We start from the raw sequence: 27,986 nt of genomic DNA, 5'->3' as shown, positions 1-27,986 counted from the left end.
TTGCCTCAACGATTTTCACAACATTGATATATATATATATATATATATATATATATATATATATATATATATATATATATATATATATATATATATAGAGAGAGAGAGAGAGAGAGAAGATCTGGAAATAGTCAGCAAGAACCATTCATAAATGCTATTTGAATACACTATTTTAGTAAGTTGGTCCTACAAACTATACGTGGGGAAGACCTGGGGTTGTTTTGGGGGGGTAGGAAGAGCCACCTTTGAATGGTCCTATATTTTAATAGGAACGACCACCTGAACTATTGGGAACAGTTATGTCCATTTCTAATAATAGAATTTGGATACGAATATGAGTGTTCCTAATACTTTTAGGAACACAAATTTGATCATTTAGGAACAGTTTCGGCCATTCATAAATGCCGAATTTGTTGTAGTGATCACATTGGCTGGCCTCCTGTTGGTAAAACCATTGAGGTCTCACTACCCACCAGTGAGTATGCCTTCTCAGTGCTTCTGAATTTACTTGGAGCTAACACTTCATAATACGTTTGTCCGGCATCACTTGTATCAGCACCAACAAATCCAATGCAAGCCTAAATCTGAAGAGTTTGTAAAATTTGTTGCAGTTTATGTAGCATTAATGTGGTACTAATTTTGGCAATCATCATTTTTCTCTAATTAGTAATTGTGTATGTGTAAAAAAATAAAACAAGCCACATATTTGCACAAAACTTGCTCACAGTGTAAGATAAGGCTTCTATATATTGCAAGGTAGCCCATTGATAGTCATTGAGAATAAATATAGAAGGAAATAAATATTTTATAGCATAATCTTTCTGATTTTATGGTGAGTGAGTTTTTTGGGTAATTTTTTAACAATCTAAGAGAAAAACTCTCCATCACCGATCACATATTGGTTCACCTTCAATTGGTAAAACCCTTAAGGCCCCACCCATGGGGAAGCATGGTTTTAAAACCCAACTACTCATCACTCGGCTCGTCCTTGAGTGACATGAGCAAATCATGTTAAGTTTATATTTTATATAAAATATATAAATATATGTATATAGTATCTATATTTATAGTATTTTACTAATATATTATATATAATATGCATTATATGGTATTTTTATAATATATTTAATGTATAGTTTTATATTTTTATATATAATATATAATATTTTATATTATGTTTCATATATCATATGTAGTTATATATATATGACTCGCCCAAGACTCAGACGAGTTATGTAAAAACTAAGTTCAACAACTTTTTTGACCTAGTGACTGCGTGATCCAAGTTGGGTCAACCGAGTCACTCGGTTTACCTAACAAGTTTTTAAACTATGCTGGGAAGTACACTCAGCTTTGACCTTGTGGCAAGGTATAACAATCCCAACTGACCCTCAAACAATAGTGGGAAAAAAAATTGCACAAATGTGAGAAACCTCTCAAGGACCTAGGTTACATCGCAAATTTAATATAACCAAACAACAAGCCATTTCATGTAGTAAATCAATATAAAATAATAAATTAAACTTTATTAATTAAATCAATGAGTCAAATGTCCAAAAATATATAAAATTGACTCTATCACGAATTATGTGCACTGGTGAGAACCCAAGTAACAAGTCTCGCATCCTCTAGCCAACCAGTCCTACACATCACTGAACATCTCTGCCTGTAAAACAATTATAGAAAAATGGGTAAGAACTGAATTTCTCTAAAAATTTTATAGTAAAGGAAATAACATAAATCAACTCATGTATAAAATTAAGAGAAATCGCAATAATAATTTACCATAACTAACTTACCATTAATGCATTCAACAAATAGCATGCCAAATCAAATATGCAGAAATGCATAAAGCTAATGTTGAACAACAAAATATGCATGATTCAATGTATATGCATGAATAACTTCTTAAGTTATTTATCAGAGTTGCTTTTGCATGCATGTCGCTATTTAATGCACACAAATCTAATTTTCACTTTTCCTTAAACTCACATATACTCAAAATGGTCACAGTTCCTAAAGTTTAAGTTAGTTCTCAGTTATAGCTTAACACACAGTTTGTATTTTAATTACTAGGTTCCACATTTATTCTTCAGCCGATATCGAGAATCAATAATATCAATCAAAACATTAGAAATCAACACCTAATGTAGAGACATTAAGAAAATCAACATCCATTGATGTTCCTTTCTTGGTATACTAATAACTAAAGTTGAGTCAACACCACGACCCCAGACAAAGTGGCTGAAAGCACAATAAAATCGTGGTAAAAAAGTGAACCTCACATCGGGTTCTGGGCACAATTGTACACGAAGTTTTATTATCTCATCTAAGATTTTCACATTGTAGAAGGAACATCAAGGAAGGGCATAATCACATTGTTCTGATTTCTTTTATCGTTTAAATTAATTTCAAATCATTTACAAATGAATATTTTTGCAAATCAACATGCAATAATAATTTTGAGTCTTGACCCTCACAATTTAACAATGTAATTAAATTTTGAAAAAATAATAAGTTTCAGAAACCAATTTGCAATGCATAGACAATTCAATAACACATGAACAACATGTGCTCCTGGCCTACATAGACCCACAGTGATTCACATATAACCAGTAATATATTTAAAAAAGTGATTCATGCAAATTACAAAATTTCAATGAATATAAATACACATAATTTCACAATTTATGTTCACAATGCACATTCGTAACACAAAAGAAATGCACATTTATCCAAACACATATACATGCAAATAAAAAGCTTGCAGATAATACCATTCATGATCAATTTTATGCATATGATCATCAAACATGCAATTGATCTACACAAGATCCAACTTATGAATATGATCAAAGTCATGTAAACATCTATTTATAATTTAAATTCATGTGTATGCTATAAAAAATGCACACTAATCTGCTTAGGATTTGATTTATGCACCTAATTAGAAAATTTATATGTTGATCAGATTCATGCACATGATCAACTCATGACTTCAAACATGCATACGGTCAACTTCATGTATACGAAACAACTATCAAAAATAGGTATATAATTTCTGATCAGATTCATATACATGATCAGCTGACTGCAAACTGCATATGTGCAATCAACTTCATATACATGATCAGGTGACACAAATTAATAAATGTGCTGATCAGATTCATGTACATAATCAAATTCATATACATAAATCGACCAATCAGAAAACAAACAACTGTTGGTTAGATTCATGTACATGGATCGACCAAATCATAAAATAAATAACTGTTGGTCAGATTCACATACATGGATTGGCGAAATCATAAAATATTTAAGTGCTGGTCAAATTCATGTATATGATCAACTTCATGTACATGAACTAGCTAACACAAAAATACGTGAGTGCTAATCGGATTCATGTACATAATTAACCTCATGTACATGAATTGACTGACATAAAAATATAATGTACTGATTAGGTTCATGTACATGATCAACTTTATGTACATGAATCGACTGATTAGAAAATACAAGCATGTTGATCGTATTCATGTACATGATCAGCCTCATGAACATGAATCAACTTATAGAAAAATAATAAGTATATGTTGACAAGATATATGCACAAGTATGCTCATCATATTCATGTACATGATCAGCTTCATGTACATGAATTGACTAACATAAATATGCATATGTGCTTGTCGAATTTATGTACATGATCATGTTCATGTACATGAGTTGGCCAACATAAAATATATATTTTCTACTTAGATTCATGTACATGATTCGATCAACAAAAAAAATATATTTGCTTGTCAGATTCATGTACATGGTCAGCTTCATGTACATGAGTCGACTAAGAGAAAAAAACATATAAAATCATATTCGAAAAGAAGGAAAGTCAAACTGACATATACATATATGATTCACAATGTAAATTGGCTGACATGTATATCAGACTCATAACTAGAACCAATTGACATATGGATATCAGCTTATATATATATATATATATATATATATATATATATATATATATATATATATATATATATTACAAATCAGGTTCAGGGCATGACCTGAACTATATGTAGATCGAATTCAAATATAGTCGGCAACAAGAATAATCAACATATTTGGTCCATGCTCATAAAATCGGCAACTATGGAAAATTCATGTATGGGATTCAAGGACATAAAATCAACAATTATATGGGATCATATTCATGCTCATGAAAGCGGCCACTGAAAAGAAATACCTATTTCAGATGCATGAACTTAAAATCAGCAGGATTGAAATACATATATATTTTCAGATGCAATGAAATCAACAAATCATAAATACATATATATGCATGAGCATGAAATCGTCAAATCATAAAATAATCATATTATGTTTCAAATACATGAACATAAAATTGGCAGATTTGAATATATATATATATATATGATCATATTTTATATTTTCTTTTTAAACCCATACTTGAATCGATTTATACAATTTCCTTTCGTATGTGAATTAAAAGAGAAACTCATACCTTGATTCGAAGTTACGAAAAATACTAGAGGATGAAAATCGTAGATGCTTTCTTATTCTTCTTTTTTTCTCTATTTTTTTATTCTTTTCTCTTTCCTATCTCACGATTTTTCTTTCCTTCCTCTCTTTCTATTTTTCTCAACTCTCTCTCTCTCTCTAGGAAAATAATTATAGAGGGAGAAAAGTTCTAACCTTTTTTTATAATTCCTTTAAAACTTTTAGAGAGGGGTGGCACCGCCTTCTAGTCCCCATTTAGGGCTTCTAACCTCCTTATCTTCTTCTAGATTTTTAATTTATTTTTATTATTTTTATATTTCAAAAGAATATTCTAGAGGGACACCCTCTTCTAGGTGTTCATATAAGGTAGAGTTTTACCTTAGGTAGAACTCTACCTCATCCTTATTCTTTAATTAAAAGTCAGTTGAATTTAAACTTTAAATTTATTTTAGTTTTAAAAATAACAAGGATGAATTATGGATCTAAATTGGATTCATGATTCAAATCTTTATCCGATATTCGAATGGATCTCAACCTGGATCAAATCCTAGTCAATTTGGGTTATAGATTAGCTGTAGATCCATATTAACACGAATCCAATGGAGCGAGTTCAGTCCGATCCAAACGAGAAAAAAAGTTAAAAAATAGAGGCTGATCATTTCAGGAAAATACATTTTCGGGCCAACCATTATCAGATTTTGAGAAAATAGATCTCCTACAAGATCTACGTTCCGAGACGGATCTAACGATGGTCTTAAGTCAAATTTGCTTTCGAATCTCGCTTAAATTTAACTTGAATTTTGCTTGAATTTAAAAGTAAAAAAAATAAATGTCTCAAATTTTACTTAACATAATTAGGTCTTATCGATGGGCTATCGACCAAGTCCAGACCCATGTTGATGTCACCTTATATTTAGTTAATTTTATGATTTTAGCAAGTTAAATATAAGTATATAATTTAAAAATTATATTTTAGGGCTAAAAAATCATAAAAAATTATAAGATATTAAACAACGGATGCCATATTTGGGTTTCGAACTTGCGACGTCCAGTCCAGTCAACTTGGTGACATTCACATGTCCCAGATGAGTGGAGCCCTTTCTAGGCTTTCTTTGGGCTTATTTTTAAACAAATAATAATGGGTTTTATTTTGTCATCTCTTTTTTTGCCCTTTTTAACGTGTTTCAAGGAAGTGGCCCCGACGATTAGGCCTCCCCTTCCTTTACGACTCCCCTCCCAAATCCCATCTTCCGGCAACCCTTTCCCTCTCGGCCGCTTGCGGCGATTCCCCACCACCAGAGAATTTACAGGTATGCTTTTTCTCACATCTTATTCTTCTCCTCCTCCTCCTCTCTCTGGTTTGCCCTTCTTTTTTTCTTCTTCTTTTTCCTGCCCTATGTGTGAGCAGTGTATGCGTGTGCTCGACTGGGTGCTTTTAGAAAGAATATAGCAAAGTAGCCAGTTTTTGCTAGTCTGTGATTTTATTTCACATAATTGAGAACGACCACTGCCGTATATCTGTAACCAAAATTTCAGATTAAGCGTTGGCAAATATTTGTAAACGCAAACCACATTTTGGTACCGAACTGGTCTTCTAGTAGTCTTTTTCAGTTATTTAGCAGCACCCATGTTGTCATTAAGCAGTGTTTTAGTATGTGCATATTTGAAAGAATAGCTTGATGTTTGTTTACATGGTTTTTGTGTTTTTGCTTGAAAGAAATTTGGTAGAATTTGTTTTGTAGGTAACTGTTGTGTATTTTAAAGTGTATTTGCATGTTCTTTGTGTGTGTAATTGCTTCCTTTTTTTATGTATATAAAAGTGTTTTTGCATGTGCTTTATTTGTTGATATTGTGAGTCCAGTTTATCATTTGGTTGTTAGTGCATTTGTTTCTATTTGTTTGATTTTTTCATAGTTTCTTTTAAAATTTGCTAGGTTTTTTTAATATGTATTTGTAAGGCTTATTCCTTACATCTTGAGGCTGCCGCTTCACTTCATAGTTAGGTACCGTCTGCTACGCCTCGACAGTTTCCTCAACATTGGTATATCTTCTATACCTTCTACCCAGCTTGTGAAGTACTGTTGTTGTATATATGATTCAGTATTTCAGTGTTATATTTTACTTTCTAAGAGAATAGGATTCTCAGTGTGTATTATTTAGGTTGGTTTGTTTAAAGTTTTTTTCTCTAGTAACAGTGATAGATTATTAGAGCATCTTTTGACTCAATTAAATGCACATTCCATGGGCATGTCACTTGCATTCTATAGTTATTTATCCATATTCGATTATTCTTAAATTTGGAAATGTAGTACTGTCACATTTGAATCTATTTTGCCAAAACTGTTATGCTTCTTTTGTAGTTTGATATTTTTTTCTGTGAATGTTGATATTTAAGAATTTTGCATTTGAGTATATCTTCACATTTATTTATTTTTATCAATTATATCTTGCAGGTGTTTGAGTTTATATTGTTGAATACATTCACAATTTGACATCCTTTATTCTGGCAAGGAAGAAAGCGGACACCATAAAATGGTAAGTCTGAGTGGTTGCATTTTGAGATCCTAGGAATTTGATTTTTCAAATGCTTACATACTGTGGATATTTTAGGTCATCTGTTGTGGGGTTTCGGGCAAAAGCATTAAGCTTATGGTACCCACGCTTATGCCATTTAGGTTCTATAGAAGGCTTCCCTTGGTTGCATTGTTATCCTTTTTGGGACTGCTAAACTGGGGATGTTCCTTGCTGTTGTGAAAATTGAGGACTTCCTGGACTTTCTGAAACTCCTACTATTAAAGTGAGTTCTAAAAGCCAGGAATTTGTGGATTGGTCATCCAAACCTGCATCTTGAATGTGCCAACAATATTTGAATTTTGTCGGTCTTGTATTTCTTACATTAGGATCTCTGAGATATATATGGCTGACTGAAGTATATGGGGATGAGAAACAGCATATGTTTTTCAAATGCACAGATTTTGGGCTTGATGGTGGCTTCTCCAATGATTATTTTGGTCTTGGCATGTGTTTTCTTCATTCCTGTGATTTAACCAAAATTTGTGTGTTTTGATTCCTTCCAGCTGGTGCCAATATGTCCTGAGTACTCAGTTAATTATGATGCATCTGTTTGGACATCTCATTTTCCCACCCCTCCTAGTGCTTTTGTTGCATGTGGAAAGTGGCAGACATCTGGCTTTACTGGTTTCTTTTCTATGGTTCCTCCTGGTTGCTGTAGTGTGGACTGCCTTGTCTGTGTCTCAATCATGTTTTAGTTTAGGTGTATGAATGTGTGTGATTCAGTCTGTAATCTTGGCATGGGGGAAGTGACCTATGCATATCTGAACTGCTATTCATGCTGACAATGGTTGCCAGAAATGTTGTAGTTCATCATCATAAATGGAAAGTCCAAACTTCAGGAATTTTGGCAAGATACTCTAACAGTCATTGAGGTATGCTGGTAGTCTTTTCTGACATTTGCATTTTAACTATCTCAATCTTTGTGTGTAATTTCCATCAGTCAGGTAGAAAAGAAACAGTTCTGGACTTGGCAAAGTTTGTTGACAAGGGTGTCCAGGTCAAGCTTACTGGTGGAAGACAAGGTTAGTGTTGTTGCATTCAATTTGGACTGTATCTTCTGTAACTGAAATATGATATTTATTTGTATGGTTTTTCTGTGATTCTTCTATGTTATGATATAATTTTAGACAATTAATGTGTGGAAATATGGTATCCATTCTTAAGAATTTTATGGGTATCAATTAGTAGCTATGGTTTCCTGTTTATCATGATTTCAGTGTTATGAAGCTCCATTTAGCATTCATAATTTGCTATGTAGTTCAATTACCATTCATACTTGCCCTTGAAGAACTAAAATACATTGCCTAATAAGTTGTTCATACATGTGCTCATTTTAGTTCAGGTCATTTTCTTGGACAGGGATAAGTGTCTGCTTCAATGTTATTAAAATCATTCTATATGGTAGAATAATATTTAACTTAATACGTCATGCAAGCCTTATATCAGAAAAGAGGTTATCGTGTCATTGTGGGTGCACTATACAGTATGATATGGTATCGTGAAGTATGCACTACATATGTATGAGTACTTTTTTGGTACTTGGAACTTTTGAATTTATTGTTTTTCAGTTTAACAAGACTTTGTTTGTACAAATAGGATTTTATTAAGGTCTTATTGAGCCTGCTCATGAACTAGGAAAAAAAGAAAACTTCTACCCCTTAGCTTGTTATAGTGAAGACTGAAGAATCAGGACCTGCATAGAAGATGACGACAGGGATGAAGGAAATGATTGAAGGAGATTCATTGTTTCATCTTTTTTCGTCATGATTTTGGTGAAAGTGACCTCTGACATTAAGAAACCTCCTTTTTAATTTTTGTTGTGTTGTATTTAATACTTATCACACACACATTACATGCACGTGTATATAAGCTCCTACTGTCAATTTATTTGCTTTGTCATAATCTTTTGTCTTATATATGGGTATTAATTTAGTAGTTCTTATTATGAACTATAATTATCATTGTTTTTGGAACTTTTTAAAAGTTATTTTTTTATTCTTCAGTATGATATGAATCATATGATGTGGTATAGTAAACATGCAGTTGGAGCTATGTCAGAGAGACACCAATACCATTATGGGACATGGCACGGACATGCTTAGTATGACATGAGAGGTTTGTAATATATGGGCACATGACCATACATACATACGTATTATATAATTTATATTATATATGTATATATGTGTGTATGATTATGTACATTCAAAATTCTTAATATACCAAAATGAAGCATGAATATTATCTTAAGTACCAAATCTGAAACAATTCTGGGTCATTGTGATTAAGAACATTAAATAATAAATCCAATTTGAACTATGAAATATATTGTAATCAATGATAAAAGTTTGAAAGAAAACACACATATACAGGACAAACAATCAAGATCATAAAAAAAAGATAAGGTTGAGGATATTGTGTTGACCATGTCTGAACAAGTTTGACTGCTTTCTTAATGTGTCGTTGTGTGTATCTGGTATTTTGTCATGTCAACGTGGGATACCCATAAGCGTCCGTGTGGCATAGACTTGGAATCTTAGACCCTTCCAGTAAATGTTAAATATGTATGTTACAACTGTGTGTGTGTGTGTGTGTGTGTGTGTGTGTGTGTGTGTGTGTGTGTGTGTGTGTGTGTGTGTGTTTAACTTAGTCTGTTTAACAACTCTTTTTTGTTTTTCTCTTATCTCAAGTGTATATAACTCAACAAATAGAGGGAGAGGTAATACAAAAAATTTATAGTGTAGAGAAAATTATATTTTATAGTGATTGCTTTCTCTATAAATTATTTTATAGTGATTGTTTTCCTACAAGTTCAAATGTAGAGGAAATTATATTTTTATTTTTCTAATTATGTAAATACTGATGGAAAATTTTCAGAAATAATCACATTTATTTATTTTAATATAGTGGTCAATACAAGTGAGAAATTAAATCAACATGTTAGTTGCTGATGATTTTAGAAATTTGTAATGAACACAAGGAACTCAATTTCTCACTTATGTGAGATTATCATAATATTTTGTGGACAAATTCCACTTTTGAATCATAGCTTTTTTGTCCTTATTATTTTTTTTTTATTAACTCAAATATCCTAATGAAAAATTATATTACTAAAACACATGCAGAAGCACAGAACCCAAGAGGGCACAAAGCACTCTCCAGTTAGATTTGTTCGTGTATGTGCTTTAACTATGTTTGATGTTCTAAATGTTGGAAGCTAGCTGCCAAATCTCCATTTTTAAGATCTGAAAATAGAACAAGTTTTTTTGTGGAGGCTATCTTTGGGCTATTGTTGCCCTTTAATGTCTCACCTGATCACTATCCAAACTCAAACTTGAAACCGGCAACTATTTAAATGGGCAGAATAGGGTCGACCATGACCTGGCCCTAATCCAACCCATTGACAGCCAATAGTCTTGCAGTGGTGGGATTTGACTATGTTAGAGGAGGCTGGTTCCAAGAGATTTATTGGATGCTTTCCATTCCAGGTGTAAATTATTCTATCACTTTCTGTATGCAGATGATATGTCGCATGTGTCCCCAGTTTTGGAGAGTTTGATTACTCCTTTGTTGGAGTGTCTGAGTTCAAGGTTACTAAAAGCAACTGTATACTTCTCCGAACCAAGCTGTAAATAGTACATATAGTTGTGAGATAGGCAACTTGCTATGAAGTGCCTGGATGTGCACTACTAAACCCTAAAGGGTTTCTCTGAAGAGTTTTACTGAGCACAGGTGTAAAATAGGGTGGACAAAAAATGAAGTCATGTAAGGTCAAACGCCTTTCTGTTGCAAGGTATGTCACCCTTATTAAGCATAGTGCTGGTCAGCATTTCCATTTCTAGCATACCGAGGGTTGAGAAGTATGTTGCCCATAATTTTAATGCATTTCTTTGGAGTTTGTAAAGGGTATATGTAGGGGAAGGGTGCATTGTAGTTTCTTGGAGACAAAATTCTCTTCCCACCTGTTTGTGAAGGCTTAGAATCTATGTCTCATAGGTGCGGGTGCGGTGATGCATTACTTTAAAAAAACTTGGGTGCGGGAGGGTATATATATTTTAATATATATAAATTTCTTTAATATTTTAATATATATATATATATATATATATAACTTGGATGCGGGGTGCTCGAGGAAGCCCTTGTTTTTTAATAGGGCGGGGCTCGAGGTACTCTCGAACCCCTCCCTTTTTTTAGTGGACCAAAATGTACTCGAGCAAAGATGACCGAGTCCATTTTGGACAAAAATAACCTTGGGTGCGGGTTGATCGCATCCAGGGTCACAATGATCGTACCGGGTGGTGCGGTGACCTCCATGGCGAGTCCCTGTGACATGGCTTAGAATAAGAATATGACTCTAAAGAACATAGCTATACTTTCTAAAAGCTTCATAGTAATGTTACATCTCATCCCTGTTAATGAAAGAGAAATATGGTCCAGAAGGGTTGTCTTTGGCAATGGAAGGAAAGGTATCATTGCAAATCTGGTTCAGAAATTTGGCAGGAATGGTGCAATCTTATTGCTTGTCCTAAGACTAAAGCTTGAGCTACTATATCTAGGGGTTAATATGTTAAAACATAATTGTAACACCCCAATCCGGGACCTCGGGACCTCTTGAGCCTGGGTTTGTATGTATTACTTCTCAGAAGGAAGAATTCAAAGTGAGCACAACGAAACCATGATTTTTTTTAAATATCATAGTTTCATAATCGCAAGCCTTCACATGCTACATCATTCATACATGTAAAGAGTTCAATATAATAAAAACATAAATGAAAGTCTCATCTTGATCTAGCTGCCTAAGGACACCTGTTGAAAAAGTGACGACTTCCATCAGTCTCTGCTTTATTGTAATTATTAAAAATGGGGGTGAGTCTATAACTCAGTAAAAAATATTTAAAAGTAATAGAAGACTTTGACTTACAACTGTAGTGGGCTCTAAACCCTTAATATTAATTTAGTTTTTACAACATATAACACACATGTTTGTTTCTTTTAAATCCTCCCATTAATCTTCTCAAAACTCATAAGCTAGCACCCACTCGATGCTAACTACTGTACTAAATTAGCTATACTGGTAATAGCCTACTATGGGAGTAGCAACCCGTATAGAATACTCCAATTCTACATGTTGGCCAAACTATGAACCACTCTTTCTGATTCCATCGGTAGTCACGAGGCACTGCAATGAAAGAGGACTCACCGGTAGCTAGCCGGAGAGTCATACTAGAGATCTATACCTGCTCTCCAAGGTTCGTGGTTCATGCTACATCCTGGTCTGCCTAGAGTCTCAATTGCTGTGTGACACATAATCCCTAGGATGCATTAAGCAACTTATTGCTTTCTCAAGTTCATTATTTTTTTCATAACTTAACTAAGTTTCTCGAGTTCTTCTTAGGGTTTTGATATTCACCAAAAGGTTTATGCATGCGGAAGATGTTACACTACATTTATAAATTACCGCTGGCCCACACTTATGATGGCTCTCACTCTGACGGCTCTCATGTAGCCCTTTCCATCCGTCGTCTCTTCCAAAAATTATGGGGTTAACTCTAGCATGCAAAGATAACTTAAACTTGCAGTAACCTTGCTGAAAGAAGGGACTCAAAGAACTTTGCTTAAAGACTCAGTTCTGTTCTCATGCATGTAGTTCTACCTTCTCTCTGTATATTTTTGTCTTAAATATCATAACTCTTTAATATGCAATTTATATTGAAAACTTATAAATACATGAAATCATTCTTGGCATTACAATAAACTCATATGCATTCATTTCATCTCTCATGTAGGATAAAACACATTTCTAGTGCAACTGTTTCAAACACAGGATACAATTATGTTCTCAACCATACATGATTTCATGTAAGCTAACTCATATAAGTAACAAAAAAATTATGTATTATTAACTAAAAATGCTTATAATAGCCCTTACCTCATATGCATGCACTGGACTTTTAACCTACAGTCAAGTCACTTATTCCGGTATTATGATCTGTTTAGTACATAAAGACCTACTTAATTGCTAAACAAACATTTCTCACAGTTTATAAAATTACCAAACTACCCTCTCCAAGCATGGTCTATCAATACTCATTTTTCTGTGTCGTGTGTTTGATCATGAAAACAAGACAATCAAATTTCTCTCTGAGTCCTGAATCCAATATACCAAACTTCATCTGTTTTCGAGTTCGGAGTGAAGAGTTATGCCCAAATTATTGAATAGGTAGAACAAGGTCAAAATAGTCATTTCACTTCTCGAACGGGTCTGGATCCCCCAAATCTGAACTTCTCACTGAACCTAACCTAGAACTAGTTTGGTTTAGGTTAAATCCAAACCGAACCTTCCTGGTTTAGTTTCAGATTCCTCAACTTGGATCCAAATCCAAATCTATTGTACTGTGGATCCTTAATTGATCCAATCTCTGCTTTGTATACTAGATCCAGATCTGATATGATCGATTCGAACCCGGTTAACTTCGAGTTTAGCACAAAATGAAACCAGACGGATTCAATCTGGGTTTGAGTCTGAACAGGATCCAATCTTGCCCCATTCTGGTTTGGTCCTACTGGATCCAAATATGATAACTGGATCTAAACCTGATCTGGTCTTGATTTTGTCCAATAGGATCCAAACCCAGTCCAGTCTGACTGGATGTATCTTATGATAGGAAATCGAGACAATGACTGTCTCAATTTCCTTCATAACACTAAACATATATATTATTACTTAAACTTGCGAATGGTCCGAAACTCACCCAGACCGAGTTGGTCTGGGTGTGGACTCACCTGACCCGGTTTGGGTTGCACCCATGACTCGGTCTGCTAGTGGGCCGAGACAGTGAGTCCAAAGCTCATTGTCTCGCCTCTCTCTTGACCTGACTCGATCCGTGTGATCCCGGATTGAGTTTGTCACATTTACATATCGGGACAGAGGGCTTTCGCTCTTTGTCTCTCTTTCCTTAGACCTGACTCGGTCTGAGCAAAAGCCCAGACCGAGTCGGTCTAGAATAACGCTAAGACAGAGAGCAAACACTCTCTGTCTTGTCACTAATTGACCTGACTCGGTCTGAAAAGATCCAGACTAAGGCAGTCAGTGCATCAGGCCGAGACAGAGAGCTCAACTCTCTGTCTCATCTTGCTCAGACGACTTGGCTTAGTCTGGGTGAAGCCCAAACCAAGTTGGTCTGCTCCATGGGCTGAGATAGAGAGATCGGGCTCTCTGTCTCGCTCGACAACGACCAGACTCGATCTAGGAAACTCAGATCGAGTTTGTCTGCATACACTCTGTCTTTTCTTCTTTTTCGGATCGGCTCGGTCTGGGCATGCCCAGTTCGAGTTGGGCTCGATTTGAGCCATGACAGAGAGCTCAAAGGCTCTCTGTCCTGCCCTCGATATGACCGAACTCAGTCAGGGCGATCCCAGACCACGTCGGTCCTTTCCCAATCCAAAGGTGCCGGCAACCCTTTGCGGTTGTCAGCCTTATCATCCTAACTACTGGCGCCGGTGCCATCAATCTCATCACAAAAACGGAATGAACGAAAGAAAGAAACATAAGAGGAGGGAGGCTTACCTCTTGGCGACCGGATAGCGCCCGATCTCCCTCTCTCAACTCTCCTTTTCCTACCACTTTCTCTCTCTTTCTCTCTATCTCACTGCAAATGGGAGATAGAGAGAGGGGACCCATGGGCTTTTATATGCTCATGGGAAATGGGGGTTTCACTCCCCATTAAACCCCCAATAATGAGGGACCTCTCCCTCTCCCCCACTACACCATGCGTGGGGGAGGGGAAGGTCTCCTCATTATTGCACTTTAAAATTTGGGTGCCTTTTCCCTCCCCACTACACAGTTACATGGGAGAGGGAAAGGCACCCCTCTTGACCCCTTATTGACCCAGCCAAGCCAGGTGGGCTCGAGCCCACTTGCCCGACTAGGTCAGGCATTATTGCAATAATGATTTCCTTGCTGACAATATTCCATAAACTATTGGTTGTTGAATGCTGGTCTACTACTAGCAAATGGGAGGCGGTTCTTGGAAGATCTCCATCTCCTTAAGAAGAAGAGCTCTTGCAAGAGACTGACATTAATTCTTTACCTCAATGATTGGAAGCTGATTGATAATACAGATTTGATTAAGTTGAAAATGCTGTAACAATGATTCTTTTCTGTTAATGTTATTCTATGACAACATTGCTACAAGGAGCTAAGTCCACCCCCAAGGATATTTAAGGCCTTTGTCCTTGTCCTCGTGCTGGGATTGGTTGGCTTGTTTCTTTGTGTACTGCTAATGCAGTCTAATTTGCATCTATCTAGCAAATCTTTACCATGGCATCATCAAGAGGAAGAGTTTCAGCATTGGTTTGGGTCATATTCATTCTTCCCCCATTTGCTAGATGTGTCCTGGTCGGATTAACCTTGGGTGTTTAGGAAAGACTTCAGTGTGGGATCCCACATTGTTGCCCCTTGAGCCAAATGTAAGGGTAAAAATTACATCTTGTGTGGAGATGGTGGCTGTTTCTAGTGTGTTTGGCAGTCTGAAACAAAATGCCAGGTTTTCAAGGACAAAAACACATTAACAAGTGAAGAATCCTTGCAAACAATCAAGTTTTCAAATAACTTGATACTTCAAATACTCAAGACACAAAATAGCATTCAAATGCTTTACACTACAAAAGAAAAGAAGTGCAATAAATGCACAATGTTTATAAGCTTAAGGAGACAAAACTCCTTACTGTAATACACTTAATACATTGGGCTCACACAACCCTTATTTGTAAGGCCTATTGACTCTTGAAGAGTCGTTGGGCTGATTCCCAACGGCTCTATGACTCTTCTTTTTGAATGTGTACAACAGTCAGTGACTCAGTGCTGACTGTTGTACACGGTACACAGTCAGCTACTGACTGTATAGAAATAGTACATAAATTTTTTTTTTACAAGAATAAGAAAAATTAAAAAAGGAAGAATTGCAATCATATTAAAAAACATGAATATGCATAAAATGAATCAATGACTAAAATAACCCTACAACTAATACAAGAAAGAAATATATATTTTATATATATAAGTAGATAGATACATGTACATATATATGAAATATATATGTATATGTATCTTCTTTTATACATATAAAATATATATAAAAAATACATTGTCTTATGAGTTATAATTTAACACCCCTTCAAACTTAGGGCATAATGACCGAAAGTTTGCCAATAAGCAAGTTAAATCGCGGAGAGCACAATGATTTGGTGAAGAAATTTGCTAGCTCATATTCTGAAGTTACATATGGAAGATCTATGACTCCTTTTAGATATGCTTCTCGGACATAGTGGCAGGCCATCTCGATGTATTTGGTCCGCTCATGAAATGTGTGGTTTTTGGCAATATAAATTGCACTCTTGTTGTCACAACATAGCTTGGTGGGCCCTTCTGCATTAATACCCATATCTTCTAGTAGCCGTTAAATCCATACAATCTCCATGATAGTAGTTCCCATGATTCAATATTCAGCTTCAGTAGAGGATAACGATACCTTTTGTTGTTTCTTACATCTCCATGAGATTAGTGAGTCTCCTAAAAACACACAAAAGCCAGTGATGGAGTGACGGTTATTTGGATCACCTCCCAAATCAGAGTCAGTATAAGCTTTTAAATTTAATTCAGAGGAAGACGATAAAAATACTCCCTTATTCAACGATCCCTTTATGTATCTGATGATCCGTAGAATTGCACTCATATGAACCGATGTTGGTGCATGTTGAAATTGGCTGGCAGTATGGACTGCATGTGAAATATCTGGTCTAGTAATACTCAGATATATCAAGGAGCCTACAAGCTGTCTGTAGGGAGTGAGGTCTTTGAGAAGAATTCCATCATCAATTTTCATTTTGGTTCCTACTATAGCAGAAGTTTCACAAATTTTATCATCTCTAATACCTGACCTGTCAAGAATCTCAGAAGCGAGTTTAGTTTAAGATAAAAAATAACCTCTATGTGAATATGCAACTTCAATTCCTAGAAAGTAGGAAATCCTAAGTCAGACATTTCAAATTTATCTTTTAAAATAGACTTTATGCTCTTAATTCTTTTAGAATCGCTTCTGGTTATTAGCGTATCATCGACATATAAAAGCAATATTACTATTCCTGCGTTGGATTTTTTGACAAATAAAGTGGTGTCAGTAAAACATGAGGAGAAACCATTTTTCAACATTACAGAGTTAAATCTGTCGTACCAAGCCTTGAGAGCTTGTTTTAGTCCATAAAGTGCTTTCGGAGACGAAGTACTTTTTCTTTAGGAGTCTCTATTCCTGTAAGAGCATCCATATACACTTCTTCATTAAGATTGCCATTTAAAAAGCCGTTTTTAACATCCATTTGGTAGATGTTCCATTTTTTAATAGAAGCGATGATAATAAGGCATCTGACAGTAACCATTCGTGCAACAGGGAAAAATGTTTATTCATAGTCAGTCCCGTATTCTTGACTATATCCTTTGGCTACTAGATGAGCTTTATATCTTTCAAAAGATCCATCGCTCTTGGTTTTGACCTTGAACACCCATCTACACCCTATGATTTTCTTACCCTTAGGAAGATCTTGAAATTCCCAGGTCTTTGCTTTTTTGAGAGCTCGAAGTTCATTATCCATAGCTTCTATCCATTCAATACTTTTTTTGGCTTTTTCAAAGTTTTGGGTTCTACATATGAGTGAATGACGCTAAGGCAAACTCTATGTTTAGGTGTGAATGAATCATAAGAAATAAACCTAGAAGGGACTTTTCTATTTCTCTCAGTTTTTCGTGGATTTTCCTTATCTGAAGAGGTCGTTTCACTAGATTCGTTATATTTTTCTATTGCACTTTTAAAACTATTTTTATCTCTATGGAAATATATGATAGGATCTCTAGATGTTCCTTCGTCAATATATTGATAGGTAGGTGGGTGTAATAAAGAGTTATTTTCCTCAACTTCATTATCACTAGAGTCATTATGTGGGAACTCATCATCACTAGCATAATCATTTCTACATAATAACTTAAATAAAAAGGAATAATCCACATTTTCTTCATAAGGTTCACATCTTTCAAAACCATTAACATTTTTCAGAAAACTCACATTTCTTGACACATATAATTTGTCGTTTTTAACATCGTAACATCGAAACCCCTTTTGAGTTTTAGAGTAACCAAGAAAGGTACATGTGATAGCTTTTGGTGAAAGCTTATCATTCTTGTCCGTAAGAACAATACATTTGCATTAAAAAATTCTTAACTTATTATAATCAGGTTCTTTTGTGTACAACATTTCAAAAGGCAAAATTTTGTTTAAATTTTTGGATGAAAGTCGATTTATGAGATAGACAAATGTGAGAGCTGCCTCGGCCCAAATTTTTGTTGGTATGTTTTGCGAAATGAAAAGGGTTCGAGTAGAGTCAATAATATATCTATGTTTTCTTTTGGCTAATCCATTTTGTTGAGGTGTTTTTAGACAAGATTTTTGATGGAGAATACCATAACTCTCAAGATATCTTTTGAATTCATTTGATAGGTATTCTCCTCCAGAGTTAGTTCTAAGAATTTTCAAGTCACCATTAAATTGATTTTTGATCATTATATGATATGTTTTGAATGTCGTAAATACCTCATATTTGTGCTTAAGAAAAAATATCCAACAATATCTAGTGTAATCGTCAACAAAAATCACATAATATGAAAATCCCCCTTTTGATAAAATAGGTGCCGGTCCCCATACGTCCGAATGAACAATTTCAAATGGTCTTGTTGTAAACATAGATCTTTGATTAAAAGATAAACTTCTTTCCAAGAGTACAATTATTACAAGTGAAATCACTTTTACAAAGATGTTTAACAAAAGATAAATAAGAAATTTTAACAATATTGGGATGTCCAAGCCTTTTATGCCATACATTAATATCTTTATGTTGGACAACATTACAAAAAAGTTTTTTGGAATTGGAAGGAAGTCGACATAGTATAGATCTCCCTTCCTAGAGCCTTCTCCAATCAACCTCTCGGACTGACGATCCTGTATCCAACATTTATCATATGAGAATTTTATATCACATCCATGGTCCGAGAGTTGAGAGACTGAAAGAAAATTTAAGTTCAATTTTGGTATAAATCTAATTTTTGGGATAAAAAACCTTGTTTTTCAAAATTTTCAATTCATTTGATTTCAAGAGAAGTTCCATCCGCGGTTGTAACAAAGGATGGAGATAATTTTTTTGAATATTTGGAAATGGAACAAATACTTGGAGACATATGAAAGGAGACACCCGAATCTAAGAGCCAAGAAGTCTTACCGGGAGGAGAGAAAATTGACATGGCGGCTCTGGAAATTGCCCCCTTGAGAAAATGTTGAAGCGATTCCATAATTTAATGTAAAGAGAGAGCTCCATTGAAAGAAGATGAACTTTCTTCCTTTTAGGGTTGGGATGTGGTAGCCATGGCTAGCAACTTCTTTCATTTTGGACAAACCGGTTTGATGTGCCCCGGTTCCTTACAAAAGTGACACACAATTTTGCTATAATCTCCTTTTCCGCCTTGCCCATTATTTTTTCTTGCTCATTGATTTTGATTTTTTGAAGTGAGGAGGTTTGTAGGTTCTTAAATTGTTTTCCGGACTTAAAACAACATTAACACCTTCACCTTCTTCTTGGTTGGAAGGTGTAGCAAGAACACTTGGGTTATTTTTGCTTATACCCATACGAGTCTCTTCCCCACTTAATTTAGTAATTACATCTTCAAGAGAAGGAGAAGTAAAGGCGGATAGAAGGGAGGATCATATTTGTTCAAATTCGGGTCTAAGCCCATTTAGAAAGTTGAAAAAGCGATTCTCTTCTAATTGTGTGTGCTTAAGCTCAATGCCTTCACTACTCCATTTGGGCTCAAGCATAGCAAGTTCATCCCAAATAGAGGATAACTCTCCGAAATACTCTCTAATAGTAATTTCGCCTTGTTGGAGGGTCAAGGCCTTTTTTTGAAGATAGTACTTGTGGGATAAATCTCTTGAAGTGTACATTTTTTCAAGATATTGCCATGCTTGAGAGGCTTTTTTGAATTTGATAATGTTGGCATTGATTCTTGTTTCAACGGATGAGAAAATCCATGATTGGATTTTAAATTTTCTCATCTCCCATTCCTCATGTTTCTTACTATAGTCTTCAAGCGCTTTGATTCTCTCTTCACCTTCAAGAATCTTTATTTCTCCTCTTTCTACCAAAGTAATCATTGGTTCTGATTCCGGTATTGAGCCTTGGACATATCCCCAAAGCCCTTTACCCTTGATATGTGCTTTCATGTTACCGACTCAAATATGATAATTTGAGCCATTGAGTTTGAACCTAAGAGAGAAGTGAGTCTTTTTCCCCCATTTTGAAAAGAAAGGAATATAGAGTGAAGAAGATCTTACCACAAGCTGAGTCTTTAGAGCTTACTTGATGTGGTATGATTCTTTCGATATATAGTCTTCACGCCGAGGATCAAGAGAAAGGTAGGTGCACACTTTTCGAGGCACACAATTTTCTTCAATAATCACCTTCCTTCTTTAAGCCCTTTCCTATTTGCTATAGTGATGGATGAACTTACGAGATCAATTCAAGAAAATGTGCCGTGGTGTATGTTGTTTGCTGATGATATTGTTTTGATTGATGAGTCTAGAGCTGGGGTTAATGCTAAGTTAGAATTATGGAGACAGACATTGGAAGCAAGATGTTTTAAGTTGAGTAAGAGTAAGATAGAATATATGGAATGTCGGTTTAGTAAGCAATGAAGTAGTGATGGGAGTGTAGTGAAGCTTGGTGAGCAAGAAATACCGGTGGATGTTTGTTTCAAATACTTGAGATCTATCATTCAAAAGTATGGAGAAATTGATGGAGATGTAAATCATAAGATAAAGGTTGGGTGGATGAAATGGAAAGTGCAACTGGAGTGTTGTGCGATCATAGAATGCCATTGCGGTTGAAGGGAAAGTTTTATAGGACGACTATTAGGCCCGCTTTACTATATGGTATGGAATGTTGGGCTACCAAGAGACCATATTCAAAAAATGAGTGTAACTGAGATGCGTATGCTTAGATGGATGTGTGAAAATACAATAAAAGATAAGATTCAGAACGAGGAGATACGTAAGAAGGTAGGCGTTGCACCCATTGAAAATAAGATGAGAGAGAATCGTTTACGGTGGTTTGGACATATTCGGCGAAGGCCTAATGATGCTCCAATTAGAAGGTTGGAGAAATGGGAAAATATATTAGTTAAAAGAGGTCGGGGTAGGCCTAGGAAGACTTGGATGGAGATGATAGGTAAGGATATGAATGCTTTGAACCTCACCGAGGACATGGCATTGGATATAAATGATTGGAGGAGAAGGATTCATGTGGAAGACCCAGAATGATTTTCTTTTTTGGTTCATATCGCCGACCCCAATTGTTTTGGGATGAAGGCGTAGTTGTTGTTGTTGTAATCACCTTCCTTCTTTAATAATTCCCAACGACTCTGATACTATGTGAAGAATCCTTGCAAACAATTAAGTTTTCAAATAACTTATACTTCAAGACTTTAAGTACTCAAAACACAAAATAACATTCAAATGCTTTACACCACAAAAGAAAAGAAGTGCAATAAATGCACAATGTTTATAAGCTTAAGGAGACAAAACTCCTTCCTGTAATACACTTAATACAATGGGCTCACACAACCCTTATTTATAAGGCCTATTGACTCTTGAAGAGTCGTTGAGCTATTTCCAACGGCTCTAATTAGAGCCGTTGAGAATCAGCCCAATGACTCCTCTTTTTGAATGTGTACAGCAGTCAGTGGCTGACTGTTGTACACTACTGACTGTGTACAGAAATAGTACATAAAAAAGAAAAAAAGAAAAATTACAAGAATAAGAAAAATTAAAAAAGAAAGAATTACAATCATATTCAAAAGCATGAATATGCGTAAAATGAAGGAATGACTAAAATAACCGTACAACTAATACCAGAAAGAAATATATATTTTATATATAAGTAGATAGATACATGTACATGTATATGAAATATATATGTATATGTATCTTCTTTTATACATATAAAAAATATATAGAAAATACATTGTCTTATGAGTTACAATTTAACAACACAATCTCTACAGACTTGTCTATTAAAAAAGTCTTGAATTAGGCTAGCACAATGTGGCCAGGTATGTTATTTCTCGGATTGTTACCATCTGCATTGGGATTTCTCATTTGTAATGTGTTTTCTTCTTCTGGACACCTCTATCGCCATCTTAATGTTCTCTTTTATTCATGCTTGGTGCTATTACTTGTTTCCATAAAAATGGGAAAACATGGTTGCTCTTTGTTACAGGGTTCTAGTTAACTAGCCAGTTAACTGGTTTGCTTGTTGATTGCATAAAGGTGGCTTTAAGGGTAGTATATTGTCATTGTGGCACCCACAAACACAGGATTTACTTGTAGCATCGGCATAATATTCATGTAGTTGAAATATGCCATGATGTATTGATTCAACAGTGTAGAAGGCATTGAGAATAATACATGGGGCTTACTAGTATAATTTCAAATGTTTCCAAATATGTACATAGAAATTTATTAGAGTTCTTTGAATTTGGCTCTAAAAATGCAGTAACAGCTCATGTTCTTTGAGGATTTGTAGACACTGTCTTGTTTGAATCTCCAAATGAAGGAAATGATATTTTTAGTTTTTGTTTGCAGAACTGTTGTTGCCTCCACAAATTGTTTTGGGCAAATAATGTCTTTTATTTATTTCTCTACCAGGATCACAATATTGCCGTTATTATAATATTGGATGAAAGTTTATTGAAGAATTTAAAAACAATTATTTTTATCTAAAAATACTTTTTTGAAAAGTTCATAAAAGAAAAGAGTACAAAGTGCAAGTTGAAAGGGTTTTCAATCCTGAATTCCTAGAAATATGTAGAAATATCTCAGGATCAGATAAGTGAAATTTATGATCTTGCAGTTGCACATTTTTAGGCATTTTTCAAATTTGAAAACTTTTTTTTAACTAAGTTAATAACTATGAAAGTATCAATGATGATGATTATGACTGTTATGATCTATAAGTAAAAGAAAACATCATATTTCTACTACTGTAATGTTGTGACTCTAGTTTTTGTACACTGTAGGCTGCAGTTGCAGTTGATTGATTAGTTTTCACTTTTCTTACCTTACAGTTGTAGGGACTTTGAAAGGGTATGATCAATTGCTCAACCTTGTGCTTGATGGAGCAGTTGAATTCTTACGAGGTACTCCTGAATTATAAATTATGGGAAATAATGATTGAGAAACGCATGGTATATATGAGCTACCATTTTTAGGTACAAAGGTCGCTCATCATCAACCACTGGTTCTATACTTCCTTTGTCTGATCTCATGTAATTAAAGTTTGAACATTTGTCTATGAAAATCAAACTCAGGAGCTGGCATTGGCTTGATCCCAGTTTGACAGTCAGTGATCATGGCACCATGTCAATGCTGAACACTCAGCCGGTATCCAACTTGTACTGGGTGGTTCATCGACACTTGGTACTATGGTTCACCTGAGCTAGCAGAGTTGATATGCAGACCATGTTGAGTTGAGATCTTTCTTGAGCATTGAGCAATATTAAAGCACTGAACTGATTGACGGAGATAATTTTGTGTTGCAGATCCAGACGATCCTTTGAAGACTACCGATCAGACTAGGCCACTTGGCCTTATTGTAAGTACTTTTATTTATTTTTTAGTTTATAAGGAATATCACCAAGAACATATGGCTTGTTTCAGTCATCATTGTCACAATTGCATCCCTATGCAATAAGGAGCTTTTGCTTCTACCAGATAGTGGGCCACTACCTTTGTTGTTTTTCCCAATGCTAAAGAGGCTTGTGCATAAAGCTCTATTTAGGAGCAGACACATAGGGCATACGGGCGTTAGAAGGATTTGGGTTAAATATCTGTTGGGAGGGCTGTAAGACTTCAGGGGACAACTTGGAGGATTATTGCTGCATATATCTTTTGAAGATAAGATATTTGGAACTGCCATTTTCTTCAAAACCTAACTGGCTAACTCCCTAAGGTGCGTTCTATAAAAAAAATAAAAAAGTCCCTATGGTGCTCTCCAAAGTCCACCTCCCAAGCCGAGTCTAAAGTTTGATGCCTCATTTGATTAGAACTTTTAGGTTTTGAAGTCTTTGTTAACTGATTCTTGTCAGATTCCTTACCATTCTTTTGCCTTTTTGTTCTGTGGGCAGTGTTTTGTTATTCATTTATGTTTTGCTTTGTACGATTCTGAACTGAATGCAAAATTGCTTGACTAACTTATGACAAACTTAACTATTAATTGATGAATCATTCTTTTTTTTGGATAAGATTTTGAAGACTATGAATTTCAAAAGTTAATTTAGAGAGAAAAAGTTGGATAGCTAAACACCATTCCGTTCTTTTTATTCACTTGATTCTTTATGTCTTCCTAATTCAAGGAAGAGCAACATAGGCTGGGAATAGTTATCACTGTAAGTTTCATAACTAAAGTTGATTGAATTCCTTGAAAGTAATACTCTGATCATCAGTTGTCAGCACCTCTCTCTCTCTCTCTCTCTCTTTGTAGATTCTTTTTTTACCTTTTTTTTTCTTTTTAACATTTTGACAAGTGCGAACTGGCCCAAGTTGGTCTGAATAGAAGGAATATAGAAGCCTATGATACTACTAGACCTGATTCAATGAGAGGAGACCTAAGTTTTAGAGTACACTTCTCCCCAAAAGGAAAAAGGAAAAAAGACAAAAACTTACCTCACTAAAGCTTCAAGTTAATTAAACTATTCCTAGTGAAATGGTGATTGGGCCAACTGCACTTTCCAAGTTAGCTATATGTTTTCATATATATTTGTCTCACATTACTAAGAGTATGAATAATCCCATCAAACATCTTTATCTTAATAATGTCAATTCTATGGTGTTACATGTTACAATGTAGCTTATAAAAATGGTACCACCATTCAATAAAGTAATGTTGTATCGTACTGTGTCATCAGTGGCGGAGCCAGGGGTGGGCAGTCGCCCACCCCAGAATTTGAAACCGAAAAAAAAACAAAATACTGTGCCTCCAACGATATTTAGTAAAGAAACAAAGAATCTGATTTTAACTCTTGTATGCTAATGCCTACCACTATGTGTGTTTTAATTTGTCTGGTGTGTGTCAAACATAAAATAAGTGTATGTTTACTTTTAATCCAGCAATCTGTTCGAGGATCAATAACGCATGCTTGGAATTGAAAAATTGTTAGTGTTGGACCTGACCTGTTTTGGATATTATCGTCCGTGGTGTGTTGTCATTTAGATGCAGTTTATTTTAGGTGGCGATCCCTCGCCCAGGACAGCGATCAGCAAGTGGTGCTGACACGTTTATGTCTTCCCGTGGCAGCGGTATCACATACACCCTAAGCTTCCACCTAATCTGGACCAGCGTCTGTCACTCCCCGAGTTCGAATCTGCATTCAACCGGGTTCTGGATTGTGCGTTTTAAGCTTTAGAAACTGCTTTTGAAAAGCAGCGTAATGTTCTGGTTCCTTGCTGTTTATTTGAGCTGAATGTATGCAAGACTGATCTCAAATGATTTGAGTATATTGTGATAAATATTGCTGATTTTTTTACATTGATAACCAATCGATTTCAATATAATTCTAAGGCTTATTTAAGTTTTATCTCTTCACGAACGACTGTGCCTCCAACGATTTTTTTTTGGCTCCGCCATTGATCCGAATAAATGGATCGTCCTTCAAGACCATAGCATTGTCCCCGAGACCCGAAGTCTGCCCACCCAACGAAAAACTCCTGGCTCCGCCACTGTGTATCATTACTATGGGCAAAAGCGATATGATACACACTCGATACAAGTGTGTATCGTACAATACAACCCCGTATCGTACGATACACCTTCTACGCACTTTAAAAAGGGCTTAAACTTATTTTTTATTTTTTGGGTTTTAAAGACCTCTTGAGGGTCAATTTCCTCATTTGTGTAGATACCATTAGGGGGTATCCACACCCCCTAGGAGTCATGAGAACAATTTGGGGGCTGATCCGTGCGCAAGAGAGAGGACTTTTGCGATTTACTCAAGTAAGAGTGCATTTCCACCATTTTTCCAATCAAGGGTTAAGGTAAAAAATCTTTATTATGAGTAAAATTACAAAACTACCCTATAAGAAATTTCTGTCTCGAGGACTCACGCCCCCAAACCTCCACCTTACGGGTAGGGGGCACTACCCTCCTGCAACCCCGCCAACTTATCACAAAGTTGGATCCACAAAAATTAGGGATTTATATCAATGTATAAATCATGCCCCACACTCCTCTAACAAAGATGACATCAGATGATCCAACATGACAATGGGACACTCAAGTAATTAGTGAAAACCTATTGAAAATTGAGTGCAACTATTGTCATAATATTTTTGTCTATGTAATATGAAGGGACGAGTCTTGTGACATGTTCTTAATTGCAAGATATTTATTACTTTGCATTGTTCTTGTGAGATAGTTGATGTTTGATGATGTCTTATGCAGCTCATAGAGACATAAATGCTTCATATGTAATTTTATGGTTGTATTTTGTGCAATTCATCATTGTTTCATGTGTTATGATTTTTTAGAATTTTTGCTATTTTTCTAATTTTTATGTTTTTTTTTGAAAATTTTGATTTTTTTATTAAAAAATTATGATTTGTTACGATACGATACTTATCTTATTTTAGGCCCAGCCGATACGGTAACAAAGAATCATGAAAGGAATTCATGCATGAACAAAATGTTGTTTCATTCATTCTTAACACCAAGAGATGCAGCATTGGCTCCATCAGAATCCATTGCTTCCCTTATTATTTTCTTGAAGCTTCTGACACTCTTGAAATGTCTTGACTTCTTGCAGTTATGGCATCTCACTTTAGATTTATACTTAGACTTGCTGTAGTGTTGTATTTGGTAACAATCATTAAATCAACCCTCACTTTGTTTTGGTGTCTTCTCAACTAAGCTTCAATTTATTAATCATTTAGGGGAACCTTATGAAACATCTCATTTGAAAGCACTGTTTCAATTACTTCATCAAATCTAATGGTTTCTTACCATATAAGAGTGCGTTCTCTTTAAATTTACATATTTAGAAGATAATGTACACGTGGTACATTTTTTTTGTGTATATATATATATTATAATGAGGTTATACATGTAATAGGATATGCCCATTAGGGGCATTTTAGTCATTTCACATTTTAAATATGGTCACATTTTTAATAGGGTCTACCCATTGGGGGAAGTTTTGTAAAACTATTTTTTCTTTTAGTTTCTAGTTGTTGGGTCTAGCCCAACGGCTAGTTGGACCTTAGTTGTCAAAGGCGTTAGGTGATGCCTAGGCGGTAAGCCCCTAAAAAGACTAGGGAGGTCTAGGTGGTACCACAAATACAAAAAATTAAAAAAAACATACAAAATATGTAAACAAACTACTAAAATTAATAACAAACATGTGTGCAACATAAAATCAATCAACAATAAGCAATATATAAATAATATGTTGTCGAACATTGTAAAGCAATTATATTACATAAAAATAGTCAAATAGATAACTCATACACTTATAGATTATATATGAATTCAGTACAAAGATGTATATATATATAATTATATATAATATAGATACATAATATTATAAATTTATAATATATGTTTATGATATGTTAATATATATAATTATATACAATTACACATAAAACATATATATGTGTGTGCAACTGCCCATCTGATTAGGAGACTACCTCGGCTAGGCTGCCTAGGCTCCGCCTTTGACAACTAAGCGGAGGGGGTGAAAGGAG

At 35.0% G+C, this 27,986-nt stretch overlaps 1 protein-coding gene across 2 annotated transcripts in view; it reads left to right on the top strand.

Moving 5' to 3' along the window:
• Positions 1-5,718: 5,718 nt before the first annotated feature.
• Positions 5,719-27,986, top strand: part of LOC149830343 (sm-like protein LSM7) — a 34,509-nt gene continuing 12,241 nt past the window's right edge. Inside the window, exons 1-6 of one of the 2 annotated variants that reach the window (XM_090015794.1) lie at positions 5,729-5,831; positions 6,456-6,562; positions 6,975-7,056; positions 8,036-8,117; positions 23,315-23,386; positions 23,789-23,841. In XM_090015794.1, the coding sequence (XP_089871920.1) occupies positions 7,054-7,056; positions 8,036-8,117; positions 23,315-23,386; positions 23,789-23,841 (210 nt within the window). In that variant the 5' untranslated portion in view covers positions 5,729-5,831; positions 6,456-6,562; positions 6,975-7,053. Of the gene's footprint in view, positions 5,832-6,455; positions 6,563-6,974; positions 7,057-8,035; positions 8,118-23,314; positions 23,387-23,788; positions 23,842-27,986 lie in introns of both variants that reach the window. The other variant, XM_090015793.1, reaches the window with a different exon arrangement.

Source organism: Nuphar pumila, chromosome 8 (genome assembly GCF_984573655.1).
Source record: "Nuphar pumila chromosome 8, dmNupPumi1.hap1.1, whole genome shotgun sequence".
Taxonomy (NCBI): Eukaryota; Viridiplantae; Streptophyta; class Magnoliopsida; order Nymphaeales; family Nymphaeaceae; genus Nuphar; species Nuphar pumila.
The sequence above is the reverse complement of the archived record's forward strand: the minus strand, read 5'-3'. Positions and strand labels throughout refer to the sequence as shown.